Genomic DNA, 11,583 nt, shown 5'->3' with positions numbered 1-11,583 from the left:
GAAGCAAGGATGACATACTTAACCCCAACATGTGTTTTCAATCCATACTTCAAATCAATCTAAACAAAATAGTCATATATGATTATGCTACATAATTCTGAAGAAATAACAAATAATGTTAAACGATATTAAAAGCGATATTGATATATTCGTAAATTTGAGTATCAATCCACACGACTGATATTTTTGTCTCTGGTTATAACATAAGTAGATGATGAGTTTGTACTTTAAATTATAATACACACACGTTTATTATAACATAGATAAATTTGTTACACAATATTGAGGTGTTACGGTCTCATCCAAAATGACTAATTCGAGAGGATCAAGTAGTGGAGAAATTATAGAATTGCTAGTGGTTATAATTTTATATTCCTAAGGAAAAAAAAAATTCATGTGTTAAGATTGTAGCTAATTTTCATAATTTTTTTTAGTAAACTGTCTTGCAACTGACAAAATGTGGAATGAGAAACTTGGAACGAAAGCTTCCAATACACCAGCTTCCACTCAACCGCCAAGCAAAACGTTTAAAAGCTTCTCTCTTTGACACAGTCCTTCAAAGACTTACAACGTTGTCATTCGGAGAATGATTATGGGCAATCGAAACGGTGTCGTGTTCAGACTCATGAGCATGCCTCTAGGTCGTCTTTGTCTTCGTCCACATGCGTCCGTGCAGCTCTCTCGTTTTACTTCAACTTCGACAGACAAAATTTCCACTCAGGCCCTAGACGGAGACTTCTTTGCATTGAACAAAAGGATCTCCCATTTGATCCGAACCGGCCAGATAGCCCAAGCGAGGGAAGATTTTGACAGGATGGAGCAACGAAATGTTGTAACTTGGAATTCAATGATCACTGGGTATGTAAAACGCAGAGAGATGGCCAAGGCGCGTAAGTTGTTTGATGAAATGCCTGAGAGAGATGTGGTTTCGTGGAATTTGATGATATCGGGGTATATATCTTGTCGTGGAGATAGGTATATTGAGGAGGGGAGGAGTTTGTTTGATCAAATGCCAGTGAGGGATTGTGTTTCTTGGAACACAATGATTAGTGGGTATGCCAAGAATCAGAGGATGACTGAGGCATTACAGCTTTTTAATAGAATGCCTAACCAGAGTGTTGTTTCTTGGAATGCAATGATTACTGGGTTTTTGCAGAACTGTGACGTTGTGCATGCAATTGAGTTCTTTGAGAGAATGCCAGAACGGGATCGGGCTTCTCTTAGTGCACTTGTATCGGGGCTTATTCAGAATGGTGAATCGGATGAAGCTGCGAGGATTCTTCTCGAATGTGGGAACAGGGATGATGGAAGAGAAGATTTGGTGCATGCTTATAATACGTTGATTGCTGGTTATGGTCAGAGAGGAAGGGTTGAAGAAGCCAGGAAGCTTTTTGATCAAATCCCATTTTTGCATCAGAAGGGAAAAGAGGGCAATAGGAGGTTTGAGAGAAATGTGGTATCATGGAATACCATGATTATGTGCTATGTGAAAACAGGAAATATTGTTTCTGCCAGGGAACTTTTTGACCAAATGAGAGAACGAGATACCTTTTCTTGGAATACCATGATCAGTGGCTATGTACATGCATCGGATATGGAAGAGGCCTCCAGCCTCTTTAGTAAAATGCCAAATCCTGATGCACTGTCATGGAATTCATTGATTTTAGGGTATTCCCAGGTTGGTTGTTTAGAATTGGCTCATGATTTTTTCGAGAAGATGCCCCAAAAGAACCTGGTCTCTTGGAACTCCATGATAACAGGGTATGAGAAAAATGAGGACTTTGTAGGAGCAGTCAAGCTCTTTGCTCGAATGCAACTTGAGGGAGAGAAACCTGATAGACACACTTTATCTTCACTTCTCAGTGTGAGTACTGGGTTGGTAGATCTGCATCTTGGCATGCAGGTTCATCAGATGGTCACAAAGACAGTTATTGCAGATGTGCCATTAAACAACTCCCTTATTACTATGTATTCTCGATGTGGTGCAATAAAAGAGGCACAGACAATATTTGATGAGATGAAACTGCAGAAAGATGTTATCTCCTGGAATGCAATGATTGGAGGCTATGCATCTCATGGTTTTGCTGCAGAGGCTTTAGAAGTTTTCGCTTTGATGAAGAGGTTAAAGGTGCGGCCTACTTATATAACATTTATCGCAGTGTTGAATGCATGTGCTCATGCAGGATTAGTTGATGAAGGCCGGAGTCAATTTAAATCCATGATTAGTGAATTTGGAATTGAGCCACGGGTTGAACACTATGCCTCCCTTGTGGACATCATCGGTCGGCATGGCCAGCTTGAGGAGGCCACGGGTTTGATTAAGAGCATGCCATTCGAGCCAGACAAGGCTGTATGGGGAGCATTGTTAGGTGCTTGTAGAGTGCATAACAATGTAGCGTTGGCCCGAGTTGCAGCTGAAGCATTAATGAGACTTGAACCCGAAAGCTCAGCTCCATATGTATTGCTATACAATATGTATGCTGACGCTGAACTATGGGATGATGCGGCAGAGGTGAGATTGATGATGGATAAGAATAATATAAGAAAGCATGCGGCTTACAGTCGGGTAGATTCTTCCCATTTCTAAGGACATTTATATGCTGATTATATGAAGTTGGTGATTCAGTACCACAGAATCCCTGTCATTGATATTGGTTTCCTCTGATCCAAGTTAATTGTTAAACCATTCAATCAAATATTCTTGCTTGTATTACCCTGGAGATGGGAAACGACACAATCCAGGAAAAAAAATACGGTGATTTAGACACTTGGAAGAATGGTAATATGCCCAAAAAAGGAAGGACAGCTGTGGGCTAACTGAGTCTGAACCAGGTTCTACAGACACATGAACTTCAATGAATAGCATGAACACTGTCAGGTTTCAATCTGGTGGATATGAACCATACATGATGCTGTTGTCACACTTAACACTAGCCTATTTGGTACACAATTCATTGTAACTGATGAAGATTAAGTTGGGTGACGCCGACAGGCAACAGGCTGGTACGTTGTTAACATAACCTCTAGTCAAGCCCTTATCTTTGAACTAACCATGATATATATGTTACCTCTCTGTTCCAGAACTTTAAAAATTGACAATTTGTATTTTCTGGTCCTAATTTCTTCAGATTCTAGTGAGATTGCACGTCCAGATTTCCAGTGTTTGGGGCTTAAGAAGTGTAGTAGAGTCATCATTAAATATCAATGACAGGCGTGGAATTTTCCTGCTCTTTATTGTTCTAATTTCTACAACTCTGGCTCTAATGTTAATCTAGAAGGCACGAGTGGACTTGCAGCATTTTATGGTGGGATCAATGCAAGAGCAAAAGCATTTCCTTTCAATGTTTTCCAAATAGGATCTGTGAACTCAAGGGAGATCCTAACTAACAGATGTTATTGAAATACAGAGATGCATGGCCTCCACGAGTGATCTTAGAGCTCGTCACGAAATGGACAAGTCTTATGCATCGAGGTGGCTATTCTTTGGAATTTCAGTGACAGGTGCAGAATCTTGTGACTATGAATTGGATTATTTATTTGAGCTGATCAATGCATGTTTGTTGTATAGAAGCAATTTTATGAAATTTTTACTGGTCCGTCAGCTATGAATGTGCAATGTTATTTCTTTCCAATGATATGGAAAAGTGGCTAGAGACTGTAACAAAGATTCTATGAACCTAGAATGACAGATCACATGCGAACCAATTGGTCTGCACCTTTTAAGATGACAGAGACTTGCTTCCAAAACCTAGGTTAGGAAAGTTCAGCTTAAGAATGACCACAAAAACCAGATGCTATATCTCATAACACCCGAAATCATGGAGTTTCTGGTCGGACAATACTTAACAATTTTATCGTTTTCTATTATGACGGTTTTCTTGTTCACAGAATCAAAGGGTATTTTGGAGTTAAAGATTCTACTCTTTTGTTTGAACATTGGAAAATTCCAGAGAAAGCTAAGAAGAAACTGTTGATATTGGAAGGTCGTTAAAAAGTCGGTTGATATGATTGCAAATGTCGATGTTGTGAACAACAATTGAATATCAAAGCTCCTCGATATGGTTTTTGTACTTTTACCATTGTCAACTTGTGAATTAAAATAATGACATTTACCTCAAAATATGAATAATAAAGACCACCTAAAAATGAAAACACAAAATATAATCGGATGATAACCTTTTTTTTTTTTTTTTTGTTGTTGTTGTTGTTGGGACATTCTTCATAATTGTGTACCCACCAACATTTCACCCTTGTAAACATTTACTCTTTATTGAAACATCTTTCTTCACTGTCGCCTTCCGGTTTCCAACAATGGAAGATCACATTGTAAAACATTTCCAGTTTCATCTTACTCTTTTTCGGAAATTCTTTTGCGCCCTACCGGTTTCCAACAATGGAAGCTCACATGTTAACCATGACAACTTGGAAATGAGTATAAGCAGGCAGGGCCATCCCTGAGATTTTGAAGGTCCTGTGCGAAATTTAAATTGGGGCCTCACATAATCTAATACGAAAATAATATAAATAAAAATTTGCCATAACTTAATGTCATAAACAATTTTTTTATAACTAAAAGTCATAATGAATAAATATGTAATGACAATCAGAAATCAAATTCATAGAAATTTAAATGTTTCTATTTGATAAAATTAAATGTTTGGTACAAAAATAAGCTCCTTGTGTCCCTACAAGGTCTCTTGCTGTCTCCAATAAGCAATCTGTATTTAATAGGAAAAAAATTGGCAATAACAAATTAAAGAGTTGTTGCACACAAATTCCTGAAATTTGAATATGACTATTTGATTTTGAGTGGTCTTTATGAATTTAGGAATTATGTTGGTGTTGAAATTCCTGAAATTGAAAGAATAACAAAAATTGTCAAAGGATTGAAAAAAGAACCAAAGAGAGGTTGATGAATGATGATGATTACTTACAAGAAAAACAGAGTTTAAGAGAAAGAAGAAGCCATGAAATTTTATTTTTTTTTAAATTTAATGAAGAAAGTACTTTTCTTAGAGGATAATTTTTATTTATTTTTAAAGAACGATACGTAAGGAGCTTCGTTAATTGGACAAGCGCTGGAGCCAACTCCACCAGACATGCCCTTGTGCAAATGTCTAGCACGCTATACTATAATATTTATATATATAATATAAAGAATTTTATTTTTGGGAGCCCTGTGCGGTGGCGCCACTTGCATCAGCCTAGAACCACCCTTATACATAGGATACATTGTTTGGTTAAATAGTGTTCTAGGGTCTAAGTGAGATAAATTAGATGATTATTACATTTTAGAGAATGATATATGTCAGTGGCTCTGCAACCACTATGTTTTCCACATACCCAATCCAGAATCCAGCTAGAATTAGGAATCTCCTCCTACAAAGTGGTGCTCTATGTATGGTGTGGTCCCATAACCAACAATTGGTTTTTGATTAGCATTCTTTAATTTTATACTTCATGTTTCATACATTAGCCATCGTCTTTTTTTGGTTTCCTCCAGCATCTCTCTCCGCCATTGTATCACCACAACTTGCCGGGAGGAAAGAACTACTGCAACGAACAAACATTTTCTTAAAAAAATTACTTGCGAGTTGCACTACATATAGAAAAACTAAATGTGCATTATGTTTGTTACAGCACTACGTAAGTGTGACTAACTAACATGCCGTATACATTTATGACTGATAGGAGGCATCAAGTTAATTCTTTTTTTATTTCTTTTTTCTTTTTCTTTTTTTCCAAAAAACGAAGTCTCTTAAAAAGCAAACTATGAAAAATATGTAATATATAAACACATTTATTTTATTTTAAAAAAATATCAAAAGGCACGATAATTCAAATTTGCGACATATTTCAACATTGAAAGAGAAAAACAACTAAATTAAGAGCTACTTAAAACCTACATAATTTGACAAATTGATAAACATATAATTCTAACTAATCATTTAATTGCGTAACATATGATCACATTTTCTAAACCTTAAACCAATTCTCCCTTTACAACACTAATCTCAAACTAATAATATAATAAAAAGCAAGAATATTGTTGTTTCTGTTTTGATTTTCCAACAATTTTGTTGATTCTGATTGTAACGGTTTTCTTGTTGTGAGAATCATAAGTATTTTGGAGTTTCAATATTCTACTCTTTTGTTTGGATGTTAGGAAAGTTCCAGAGAAAGCCAAGAAGAAACTGTTGATATTATAACGTCGTTAAACAAGTGGGTTGCTATGCATCACAAATATCACAACTTTCTGTTGTGAACAACAATTGAATATATCAAAGTTCCTGAAATACAGACTATGTATGTTTCTGAAGATCCTAGGTATTCTTCCTTCGATATGGTCTTGTCCTTTTACTATTGTCACCTTGTAAATCATCATGGAATTCAACTAGAATAGTGTAAAATAGGGTTTTCTAAGAGAAGGAATGTTGAACAATTGTTACATTGCAGATCTAGAGAAGGTAGAAAATGATTTATTTGGCTATGCAACCTCAGTAATTTGTACATTTTGTACATACCATTTGAATTATGAGTCACATTTTTTTATTTCCTATTTTTTGTTTAAAATATAGTAGCCATCATTTTTTTTGGTTACTCTCCAACATAACATACTTATACTACACGTATATTAAGATTTGAATTTAGGGCCTTTCCTGAGCGAATAATTACTCTAAACAACTGCACTAATGAGTTCTTTGCAATTAAAAACTAATTAAAACCTAATGACAAACATATAATTCTAGCTAATAATCTAAACACACGATCACATTTTCTAGACCTTAGAGCCCTACAATACTAATCGCAAATTAAAATAAATAAAAAAGCAAATAATATTTCACTTTTCTTTTTATTTTATTTTTTCAAAAAAACTGATTAATTTCATATGAAAAATCCGAATGATTATCGCGTCATCACCACCATGTCGTGTCCAAATCCAGTTGCATAGTATTTTATTTGGTAGTGTCTTCTCGTGGCTTTTAGAGGTACGTGGACGTTCTCAAATACTCGATGGAGTTTACAGAAGGAGGAGAGAGAAGAGAAGAGAGAGGAGATAGAGGAGAGAGACCCATAAAACCAGGCCCAGTGGGGTTTTCTTTGTTTATTTTTTATTGCTAAGAGCAAAGGCAAACTGTTTGAGCCAAATGCGATTCTTAGCGATCTCTCTGTCCCTGAGACACCGTCAAACGACGACCACCTCGAGCCTTTTTCTATAATAGCCCCAAATCCCCCACGCGCGCTTTTTTTATTCATCATTTCGCTCCGATTTCACTGAGTCATCACACACCCAACTCGGTCCCAATCGATCTTCAATCCTGCTGTGAGTTCTGACGATGAACAAGAGGCCACGAACAAGCATCGGCAAGGCTGTCGTCAATGTTTGGCAGCGCGAGGTCGGCGAGCTCTCGGCCAGAAATTTTACCCACCGTGTTGGTGGCTCTGAGGTCTTTTCCTGGATAACCTTATCCCTGATTGTTATTTAATTGTTTTTACTGGATTAAATTTTGGTTGAGTGATTTCTGATCGTGTAACTGGAATTATAAGCTAATTCCTGTATTGGGTTTTGGATTGTGTATTTATTTGTTAATGAAGTTGTGAAATTTGGCTTATATTAAATTCACGTTTGGGTCATTCAGATCATATTTGTGTGATACTAGATTAAAGTTGGGTTCTTTCTTGCTTTGTACTGAGAGTTGCAGTATAGAATTCTATTGTGGGGTTGTGTAATGTGTTTTGAAGGTTGTGGAGATCATATGATTGCCGCTTGAGTAGTTCTCATATGGGTATGAAATTCTTGTTCAAATATCTACAGAGGAGAATTTGATTGTGGTTTGTTAATGCATGCAGTTGAAGTGGTTTGTTTCTCATATTGGACAAAGCTTTAATTAGTTTTTGTTTTGTTTGTTATTTTGTTTTAGGATCTTGTGCTTCGACTTGAACTCTACAGGAAGCTCGAGAAGCACCGAGGATGTGTGAACACTATAAGCTTCAATGCGGCTGGTGATATTCTGGTTTCAGGCTCTGATGACAGGCGGGTCATCCTATGGAATTGGGAAACTGGGAAAGTTCAGCTTTCATTCCATTCAGGTCATAATAACAATATTTTCCAAGCAAAGATCATGCCTTATACCGATGATAGAAGCATTATCACCTGTGCTGCTGATGGGCAGGTACTTTGTTAACGTTAAGCATTGGCATCATGCCATGAAATATTCCTTTTTTAAAAATAATTTATAATAAAATACTTCTAATAACATTTTATATTTTCAGGTGAGACATGCTCAAATTTCAGATAAAGGACAAGTGAAAACTTCATTGTTGGGCAAACATCTGGGGCGCTCTCATAAGTTGGCAATTGAGCCTGGGAGCCCTCACATTTTTTACACCTGTGGTGAAGATGGATTGGTGCAACATGTGAGTTATCATTTCCTTTGCTAGCCATAAACATTAATATTTTTTTTTTCCTTTCAATTAGATAAGTTATGTACTCTTGGACAAGCCTAAAAATGGTAATCTGTACTCAGTGGATGAGATCCTTTCACCTAGTGAACTTGATTGGAGGCTTAACAGATTGTGATTATTTGCTAATTCTTTTCTTGTTATTTCATTGACTTGAAAATTTTCAAAATCTTAAGGCTCGTTGATTATCTTGCCATTGGGATTCCAATGGGCAATTTTGAATGTTAAGTCCATGTGATGTTTCTGGTGCTTTTGTTTCAAAATTTAATGTTTTTTTTTTTGGTGTGGTTATACAACAATTGTGACTTGTTATTACTTTACAGTTTGATCTGAGGACTGGGGCTGCCACAGAACTTGTCACATGCCAACCTCTTGATGGTAGAAGGAGTCACATGCCAGCCATCCATCTAAATGCAATTGCAATTGACCCAAGAAACCCAAATTTCTTTGCAGTGGCAGGTTCTGACGAATATACTCGACTTTTTGATATCCGCAAGTATAAATGGGATGGATCATCTGATTTCGGCCAACCTGCAAACTTCTTTTGCCCACCACACTTGATTGGTGATGGGCGAGTTGGAATTACTGGATTGGCCTTCTCAGAACAGAGTGAACTTCTTGTCTCATACAATGATGAGAACATCTATCTTTTTGAACGAGATATGGGGTTGGGACCTAATCCAGTTACAACCTCTCCAGTTTCTATGGGCAGTGATGCAAGTGAAATGAGTACTGATCATCAGAGTGAAGCATCTCCATCAACCATGCCTATTGATGAAAGTTCTGCTCCTCAAGTTTACAAGGGTCATAGGAACTGTGAGACAGTGAAAGGCGTGAACTTCTTTGGTCCTAAATGTGAGTATGTTGTGAGCGGGTCTGACTGTGCGCGGATATTCATATGGAAGAAAAAGGGTGGGGAGCTGATTCGTGTTATGGAAGCAGATAAGCATGTGGTAAATTGCATCGAGTCTCATCCTCACAACACAGTTCTTGCAAGCAGCGGAATCGATAGTGACATCAAGATATGGACTCCAAAGGCCAATGAGAGAGCTACTCTGCCTCAGAACATCGAGAAGGTATGCTTTGTTATTTTGAGCTATTTCTTTGATGAGAAGTCTCTCTTTAAAGGTTCTAAATTTTGTTTCATGGACCAACTTGCATGACCTATGAAAAGTAAATTTTATTTATCCTTCTTTTACATGGTGCTTGCATCACCCTTCGCCTTTTGAGTTTTGGGTGGTGATGCATGGCAAGATTATAGTTCTTCTCTTCAAGGGCAAGCAGAAAATGGGATGTGAGTGGGGGTGTTGTCAGGACACAACATTTTCAATTATGCCGAACATTGAATTGTTGGTTACTCATGGATGGTACTTTTCATTTTTGTATATGATCAAAAGACAGAATTTACATTTTAGATTGTAAGTCTAGTGCTTCAATTGTTTAAATATACATTGGAGACAACCCTTCTTTCTGAACCCCTAGGTTGGTGTAGAAAGCTGATTTGGTGCAGCTTCACTGGGTTGCTCACCCTTCTAGGTAGTCCTAGAAACGCCTGTATATATGCCTATGTTGGTACCATGATGTGAACAATAAACAATTAGATACAGATAGGGCTATAATACAGATGCTAGAACCTATTTGGGCAGCAGAGGAACTAATTTCTCTGCTGTTACTTGTTTGGTAAAGGTCCTGAAACCTGGCCGAATATTATGGTATGCTAGTGAGGATGAGGAAGAGGATGAGGAGGATGATGATGAATATTTTTCTGATGATATTTTTTATGATGATGACGACGACGACGATGTGGATGATGATGATAGCGATGACTCTGAAGGTGGCAGCGATTGAATGAGATGTTGACGATAACAATGATGACAGTTTTCTTGATGGTTATGATGATGCTAATGATTATAATTTTACGATTGTGTCCAGAAGAAACCCAGGGCTAGGGGATGGATGTACCGCCTATCCTCACCCGAGGACTTGATGTTGCAACTGTTTTCATTGCAAAGGCAGAGGGTAAGCCCAGAGCGTGACGGCGAGAACTCAAATGATGGTCAGGAACTTCTAGAGCTAATAATGGCATTCCAGCGCAACTCTGATGATTCTTCAGAGGACGGAGGAGACACCTCCAGTCAGGATGATTTGTTTTGTTGAGTTATGAAGCCTATGAATAATTGTACATAATTAGGATGAAGTTATACTTTTTGGAGAATTTTCCTGTTAACTTATATTTCGTGTTGTTTTCTATACATTCGTGTTTTTTATTTTTATTTTTTCTTCTTGTATTTTCGCTTTCTGCTTAAATTAGGGTGAAAAGAAGACTGGAAATTTGTTGTGTGTTGAAAAAAGAATGTACTTTCAGTTTTCAGATTGCCACTCAAAATTATGAATTAAATTTAGGGATATTTACTATTATACCCAATATAAGGGGCTAAATTATAAAAATATTCTATATGAAATAGACTTTAGAAACACACTCAAAGTCTATTTACAACATAATAAAGAGGCTTTTAACTTCTTATAAATCACAAAATTGCTATCAATTTCTTAAAATAAGTCCAATTCTAAAATCTCATATAAAACCCAAAATACTTAATGGGGTATCAAAATAATTTAATAATCAAACTTAAATTCAATATGGTCAACTGTCATTTTTTGAGTTTTTTTTTTTGGTTTGTTTATAGAAATTCAATTGTGTATGATTTATCTATAATATTAGTGCTAAGAAAAAAATATATCCCTAAATATCTCTTAAAAGTACATAAATCTGAAATGACGGTTACTCATGATAGAACAATTTAAATCAGACGCATTTAAGTACCGATCACTATAGAGAAAGAAATCATGGTTTAAAACCTAATTGTCAGTTTCAACTTGCTTCCTTTATGAGCTATAGAGTGGAGATGACTTTCCTTTCCCCAACTTTAGTGAACATTAGAAATTTTAACAAGTGAATTATATCAAAGGTGATTCAAGACATCCAACTACAATTACAAATATACCCACACACAAAAAATAACTCTTTAAAATGCTCTCTCTCTCTCTCTCTATATATATATATATATATATATAAATATAAGGAGAGGGAGGAGCTAGCTAGCCACCCTCCTCGCTGGC

The 11,583-nt window shown here is 36.6% G+C and overlaps 2 protein-coding genes across 5 annotated transcripts; both read left to right on the top strand.

Moving 5' to 3' along the window:
- The first annotated feature begins 214 nt into the window (after positions 1–214).
- Positions 215–3,607, top strand: LOC117638566 (pentatricopeptide repeat-containing protein At1g62260, mitochondrial). Its single transcript, XM_034373673.1, has 3 exons — positions 215–222; positions 553–3,003; positions 3,129–3,607. Exons 1-2 carry the CDS (start codon positions 215–217, stop codon positions 2,585–2,587), a joined length of 2,043 nt encoding a protein of 680 aa, XP_034229564.1. The 3' UTR covers positions 2,588–3,003; positions 3,129–3,607.
- Positions 3,608–6,979: 3,372 nt separating this feature from the next.
- LOC117637733 (DDB1- and CUL4-associated factor 8-like) lies at positions 6,980–10,834 on the top strand. Of its 4 annotated transcripts, none has more exons than XM_034372719.1 (5): positions 6,980–7,448; positions 7,923–8,174; positions 8,275–8,418; positions 8,787–9,539; positions 10,150–10,834. In XM_034372719.1, the coding sequence occupies exons 1-5, from the start codon at positions 7,338–7,340 to the stop codon at positions 10,309–10,311; spliced, it is 1,422 nt and encodes a 473-aa protein (XP_034228610.1). In that variant the 5' UTR covers positions 6,980–7,337; the 3' UTR covers positions 10,312–10,834. The 4 variants fall into 4 exon arrangements, with proteins under 4 accessions (XP_034228610.1, XP_034228611.1, XP_034228609.1 ...); XM_034372720.1 differs by having other exon boundaries at positions 10,284–10,513; XM_034372718.1 differs by having other exon boundaries at positions 6,981–7,448; positions 10,399–10,834.
- Positions 10,835–11,583: the final 749 nt, after the last annotated feature.

This window comes from Prunus dulcis, chromosome 8 (assembly GCF_902201215.1).
Source record: "Prunus dulcis chromosome 8, ALMONDv2, whole genome shotgun sequence".
Classification (NCBI taxonomy): domain Eukaryota; kingdom Viridiplantae; phylum Streptophyta; class Magnoliopsida; order Rosales; family Rosaceae; genus Prunus; species Prunus dulcis.
Note: the sequence above shows the minus strand (reverse complement) of the source record. Positions and strands in the feature narration are given on the sequence as shown.

Coding starts and splice junctions, on each gene's coding strand:
- LOC117637733 (XM_034372717.1), top strand. CDS start 7,338: ATGAACAAGAGGCCACGAACAAGCATCGGCAAGGCTGTCGTCAATGTT. Junction 8,419..8,786: donor AAGATGGATTGGTGCAACAT/GTGAGTTATCAT, acceptor ATTACTTTACAG/TTTGATCTGAGGACTGGGGC. Junction 9,540..10,395: donor TGCCTCAGAACATCGAGAAG/GTATGCTTTGTT, acceptor GATTGTGTCCAG/AAGAAACCCAGGGCTAGGGG.